This window comes from Microtus ochrogaster, chromosome 5, assembly GCF_000317375.1.
Source record: "Microtus ochrogaster isolate Prairie Vole_2 chromosome 5, MicOch1.0, whole genome shotgun sequence".
NCBI classification, from domain to species: domain Eukaryota; kingdom Metazoa; phylum Chordata; class Mammalia; order Rodentia; family Cricetidae; genus Microtus; species Microtus ochrogaster.
In genome coordinates this window covers 78968955-78975443 of record NC_022012.1, presented here as the reverse complement: position 1 = coordinate 78975443, position 6489 = coordinate 78968955, and the positions used below count along the sequence as shown (strand labels likewise).

At 43.2% G+C, this 6489-nt stretch overlaps 1 protein-coding gene across 2 annotated transcripts in view; it reads left to right on the top strand.

Annotated features, from left to right (window-relative positions):
- The window catches only part of Uaca (uveal autoantigen with coiled-coil domains and ankyrin repeats), an 87954-nt gene that overhangs the window by 45483 nt on the left and 35982 nt on the right, over nt 1-6489 (top strand). Inside the window, exons 1-2 of one of the 2 annotated variants that reach the window (XM_026779478.1) lie at nt 730-1260; nt 4096-4229. In XM_026779478.1, the coding sequence (XP_026635279.1) occupies nt 1222-1260; nt 4096-4229 (173 nt within the window). In that variant the 5' untranslated portion in view covers nt 730-1221. Of the gene's footprint in view, nt 1-729; nt 1261-4095; nt 4230-6489 lie in introns of those variants that run through there. The other variant, XM_026779477.1, reaches the window with a different exon arrangement.

Here is a 6489-nt window from a genome sequence, read left to right as displayed (position 1 = left end):
AACCACCACCCTGGACTTGGAGGACGGAACAGCCTAGGTAATATGGGGAATCTTGGTATTGTAGGAATATGAGCACAGGGGGGCTGTTGCCTTTCTCCGCCCACATAGCTGTGTTTATAATGAAGCTCTGCTTCCGGATAGATTGGTTTCCTTCAGTTTTAATCAGTTTATTTTGCTGTGTTTTGCTTTTATCCACGAATCCAGATTATTTGACTTTCCACTGATACAGTGTGTACTCATCCTAACAGGCAGGGCACTTAGTTTGGAAATGCAGAGCACTGAGTTAAATTTAAATTTTTAAATTAAAATTTATGGCACAGACTTCACCATGATGTCTTGGCAGTGCCCTTTTCCCTTCTTGTTTGACATGCAAGGAGACAGACTGGCAGCAGTTGTAAGCTGAAACCTGGTTGTATGCAGAGCAAGCCTGCTAGGGGTACTAACATTCAAAGTGGGGTGATTGTGTGTGTGTTTCCTTAAATGAAAGCATGACACATTTGCTTTAAATAGAATTGTATATCCTGTTTGTCTAGGCTAGTGAAACTCTGTGTTAGATGACCGTAAGATTGAAACCAGCTCTAAATACTGTTTCGTTGAACAACCAGATCCGTCTGTGCTCCTCCCGGTCACCTCGTCACACACTTGCACTGATTTGTACTGATGCGGTCAGCACGTTTCACAATGCGCTTGAGTCATTTCCCCAGGAGACCCGGGTTTGGTTACTCAGAGGGAAGGCATGCATTGACAACAAGTTCCTGGCCCTTTTCTATCACCCAGCTGTCAGGTCCTATGGAATCTAAAATAGAACTGTGCTGATGGTTCCAGGCCACACACTGTTTACCCGTCACTCCGGAGGTGGCCAGTCGCATGCACAGCAGCGCCCGGGCTGCTGTGTGGATGAAGCAGGATGTGGGGTGTCTTCCAATGGGGTCTCTGAAAGGGGACGACTTTTAAAGCCAGCCGCTCACAAGAGAGGAAGAAAGAGGAGGAGTTACATACCTGACTCGGGCAGCTCTGCCTTCAGAGCCTGGCAGCAAGGAGAAGTTTTCAGCCTCATGAGTGTGGAGAAGGGGCCAGAAGATGAAGAAAATAAGTCTGGAGATTCAAGCTACATGCAGCCCAGCATGTGAGGGGCCGAGGCCCTTGCAAGGAGTCTGCAGACGAGATCTGTAATTTAATGCAGGGTTGGTCACGGTCGCAACAGGAACCAGAAGCCTGGCTATGATGAACTGTTGGCTCTCTTGCGCTCCTAAGCACACAGTAGGTACCTTGTGGAACAGATCTGCACACAGGCTTCCTGTGTGCTTTTAAAGTGCTCTGTCTTACTAACGATGCCTCTGTGCTGATGGTTTTCCTTTTGGTTTGCCACCGTATCAACAGCAACTGACAAGAGCTTTGTTTTTCTGGGCTTAAACAGCACAAGCTAGAATGCTAGTAACTGGGCGGCAGAGCTGTTTACTGACGTGGGACCAGAGCTGGGAGCAGTGCTTGATGAAGTCAGGCTTAGAACCACTCACTAGCATGAGACTTTAGTCACACTGAATTATCTTTCTTCTTCTGTTTGTGAAAGCCTTCCTTTGGAGTTTGCGGGCTGTGCAGAGCTGTTTTCTGCCCAGCAAGTTTCCTTGGGGATCCGGGCTGTTTTAAGTCTAAGGATAAACTAATCAGTTTAGAGCAGGTATTTGTGTGGTGAGCATGACCTAATCCTCCGGGCATTTGACAGCCCAGTGTCTCTTCCTCTAAATCCACTGCTGCTCACCTAACCTGGAGCTAGGCTGCTTTGCTCTGAAATGAGAGGGAGGGGGTACCTAAGCTGTAGTTCAGGTTTTGAGTCAGAGGGTAGAATTTATTCCCATGTTGACAGTTTGAATTTTTGAAGTTAGAAGAGATGGATTGATTACTAAATTTAACCTCAGTACATCATTTTTGAAGTCTTTAGGTGCCGAAACCAGGGTCTGTTAAAATAAAGTGAGTTAAAGGAAGTGAATTAGAAATTAAACTTTTACATCTGTCTTCACATTCAATCTTTTCATTTTCTCTTTCAAGTACTTCATGAGTCAACTGGTAGAATTTACTATAGAAATTTAGGAAGTTGATTTTTTTTTTTTTCTGGTTAAACGTTTAGTGGGTTTTGTGGGCTGAGTATTGATTGACTTTGCCAATTATGTGACAATGCTTAGATCTTGTGGCGTTACAGAAACAACACTGAGTACGGATTTAGCAGTGAATTCATGTAATATTTATTACATTTTTAAAAACTTTTGTTGTTTTTTGTTTGTTTGCTTGTTTTTGAGATAGGATTTCTCTATAGCTTTGGAGCCTGTCTTGAAACTAACTCTTGTAGAGCAGGCTGGCCTCGAACTCACAGAGATCTTCTTGTCTCTGCCCCCTGAGTGCTGGGATTAAAGGCGTGTGCCACCACCTTCCAGCTTTTAAAAACTTTGTGTGTGTACGTATGAGAGTGTGCACACGCATAGCTCATGTGCAGAAGGCAGAGGACAACTTGGGGATGTCAGTCTTCTCCCTCTACCGTGTGGACGTGGGAAAAAAACTCAGGTCGTCAGACTTGGTGGCAAGCACCTTCTGAGTCATCTCTCCACCCTTGATATGATATTTTAAAAGGTTAACTCTTATGTGCTTAAAAACATCTATCTTATCACCCAATATTAACTCTTTCTTGGTCTCCTTTTTAAATGTTATACCATATCCACACTTTAGATGTTCACATATATGTAAGCATATTTTCTTTCTAAAAATAATTTTACTGTATGTACATTGGTATTTTGCCTACATGTATGTCTGTGTGAGTGTCAGATCCTCTGGAACTAGACAGTTGTGAGCTGCCATGTGGGTGCTGGGAATTGAACCTGGATCCTCTAGAATAGCAGCCAGTGCTCTTAACCACTGACTCGTTTCTCTAGCCCCAAATGTTTATATTCTCATTCCATGTTTTGGCACATCTGTGTACTTGAGAAGAGATCTAAGTTGTTTGCCTCACGGTGTGCTCTCTGATCAAAGCTGACATAACATTGTTGTTATTGTGCTACTTCCTCCTGGGTTTGAAATTACCTTCATCTTCCTTTTAAGTATATATGCGCTGAGTTTTTGCAAAAGTACAAAACCTGCTGGCAGTGGTGGTGCAAGCCTTGGGAGACTGAGGCAGGAGATTGGGCCCCAGTTTGAGGCCAGCATGTGTGCTATAGGGAGCACCTGTCCCTTTAAAACAAGAACAATAAAAGGTAGTGCTTTAGAGTCTTTCTTCTTTAGTTTTTTTCCTGTATAAAAGTTTCTTTTTATCCTAATGTATATGTTTTTATTTCTTATTCTATTCAATATTGTTTGTATTCTAACAATACAGTATTGTTTGTTTTCTAACAATGCCTTTGAAATAGGAGGCATTCTATAGTGTCTTACAGTACACATGGCATTCCATTGCACCTAAGGGTGCTGGGAATTAGTAACCAGAGACAGCTGTGAAAGGATGAGCCCTAAGGGAACAGGGAACAGTCAGAGCAAGACCCCAGTACAACATGCAAGTCATTTGATGCTGGCAGCATGACTCCTTTCTTCTGTTGAAAGCATCTCATAATTGTAGCTCTCTGGTCTTGAGGCGTTGTACCTGACTTGGGGCAGGTGGTCAGTAATTATTAATTTCTTTTCTTTGCCCCAGAGATAGCTAACAGGATATTGAACATGCAAAACAGACATTTTCTTATAAGTTTAAGGTAAATAGACATCTCAATGAGTCACATATTTGGAAAGGCTTTGTATGCCTTTAATCCCAGCACCCAGGAAGCAGAAACAGGTGAGTTCAAGGCCAGCCTGATCTATATAGCAAGTTCTAGGCCAACCAGGGGTACATAGAGAAACCCTGTCTCCAATAAGTTAGTAAGTAAGTAAGTAAGTAAGTAAGTAAATAAATGCCCTTCTATTCTGGTGAAACACAGCAGAGAGAAAGAAATTTGGGGTACAGCTGGAAACGGAATGATGCACTGTGTAGGGCTTCTCCCCCTTTCCCCTTTCTTCTTTGAGAGAACTGACTAATGCGATGTGACTGGCATGCTCCTTTATCCTTTTCATTTGTTTGTTTTGTAGCAATCAGCAGAGTGGAATAAATATGATGACCGATTGATGAAGGCTGCTGAAAGGGGAGATGTGGAGAAAGTGTCCTCCATCCTTGCCAAAAAGGGCGTCCATCCAGGCAAGCTAGATGTGGAAGGCAGATCAGCGTGAGTATTGCCCTGTCCCTGGGGCCTGGGTAGAGCCTTGGGATCCAAATGCTCCTGTGAATTGTGGCTATTCCCGTTGTGATTTTACAAGCCAGAATCAGAACTGTCTACCATGGACTAGTTCTGATTGTCCTCCATTTAATACCTCCCAGTGTCCAGCTGCTGAGGTGATGTACAGCCTCTGCTCTTTGGGGTTTTTCACTGACAGACTCTTCTTCAGTCCTTGTATTCGATCTTTGAAGCAGCCATGTAAAAGAAGCAGTTTGATGTCTGCAGCACGTCTCTAGCTTGTTCTGACCTCAGGAGTCCCTGAGCTGAAGGAGGGTCCCAGTGTTCTCCTGTATTCCTTTGCCGCATTCTGTAAAGGACACCATCCTTTCTTCCAAGCCCTAATCTGAGCTTTTCATTTAGATCATTAGTTTCGACAAGACTGGGCAGAAAAGCAAGGATCTTTGGAATACCTAGTGTGCCTAGGATAGGCATGGTTAGGGAGCCCCCCCCCTTCCTTTTTGGGTGAACTGACTCCCAGCTTGCTGTGTGCCTCTAAGCCAGAGGTCTCTCCCCCTCCTGTCCCAGATCTGCACCATTTTCCTCTGGAGGAACAGAAGCAGCTGGGTTAAAGGGCAGATCCTGACTCTGTTAAGGCTCTAATTACAGCCTCTGCAGCCTTAGCTGGGAGCCCTTCCAGCACCACGGGTGAAAAGTCCCATTTCCTAAAAGCCCTGTCTTAGCCTTGCAAGGTTTTTTTCCTTTCGAAAACTTATAGTTGGAAGCCGATGTTAAATATAGAAATGAATATTAGGAAGTTAGTCATTGTTGTTTGATGTCGATTATGACTTTGGAATGTATAATATTTCAGTAGAGCAAAGTGTGACTACACATTCAGAAGGTTTTAACAGCAATAAAGCTGGGAACCTATTGGCTTCACAGTCAGTTTTATCCGGCAGCCTTCTGATTTGTTTGTTTTCATGGAAACAGGATCTCTCTGTGTAGCCTTAGCTCACTTCACCAAGATGTAGACCAGGCTGACCTTGAACTCATGGAGATCTGCCTGCCTCGGCCTCTTGAGTGAATTCTTATTTACAGGAAATAAGTTATTGTTATTATTATTTTTATTTTTTTCTATTTTGTTTTAATTCCATGCAATTTGATGTGGCTCATGATACAGATGGTAAAATGTAATCTCTACAAGTGAGTGTCTTTCTAGTTTCTTTCCCCAGTGCTAAGATGTTGAGCAGTGAAGTCCTTAGTGCGACTGTTTCCTTCCAGGGTTTGGAATGGTTGCTAGAATACCTGCTAGGCTCTCTGGTCAGAGCTCAGTCCTGAGATTATCCGAACTGGCCGAGCCATACAGAATTGGGGTCAGGGGTGAACACTTGTGTCCTGTTAGTCTTCCAGGAAAGTCTTTGTAGGAAGGAGTCTTCTTCCTGGTGCTCACATTGCAAATGCTTTCCTTTTTATTAATATGTACGAACTATATATTCTTTTTTAATGAAAGCATTCTATGTTTATTTAGTGTGTTACAGATGTACGTTCTATATTATCTCTAGTAGCAAAACAATTTTAATTTTAAATTTTAAAGGATAATTTTATTTTGAAAACACTCTGTTTTTATTTTTACTTTTGAAAATTGTGTGTGTGTGTGTGTGTGTGTGTGTGTGTGTGTGTGTGTGTGATTTCACACACACACGTGTCTGTGGCATGCTTGGTGAACTGTACATCTAACACTCTGTTTTTATTTTTACTTTTGAAAATTGTGTGTGTGTGTGTGTGTGTGTGTGTGTGTGTGTGTGTGTATGCATGCACACACACACGTGTATGCCCCAGTGTATGTATGTGCACCACAGGAATGCAGGAGCCCACAGAAGTAGAAAAATGGGTTGTAATTCTTGGAATTGGAGGTACAGATAGCTGTGAGCCACCGTGTGTTCTGGGAAGTGGGCAGGGTCTTCTACAAGAGCAGCCAGTATAATTAACTACAAAGTCATTGCTTTAGTCCCAAGGTTTTGAAATTCTACTAAGGAAAAAAAAGCAACAAGTATTTAAATTCGTTGTGGCGCCAGAAAGGAACTGGGGATGGCTGTGGTAGTAGAAACCAAGCTCAGTGGGCAAGAATATCCGTGTCACTGGGGAGTGGGGGTGCATGCTTTCATCTTGGCACTTGGGAGGTAGGAGGATCTCTGTGAGTTTGAGGCCAGCCTGGTCTACAGAGTGAGTTCTGGGACAGCCAGAGCTGTTTCATAGAGAAACCCTGCCTCAA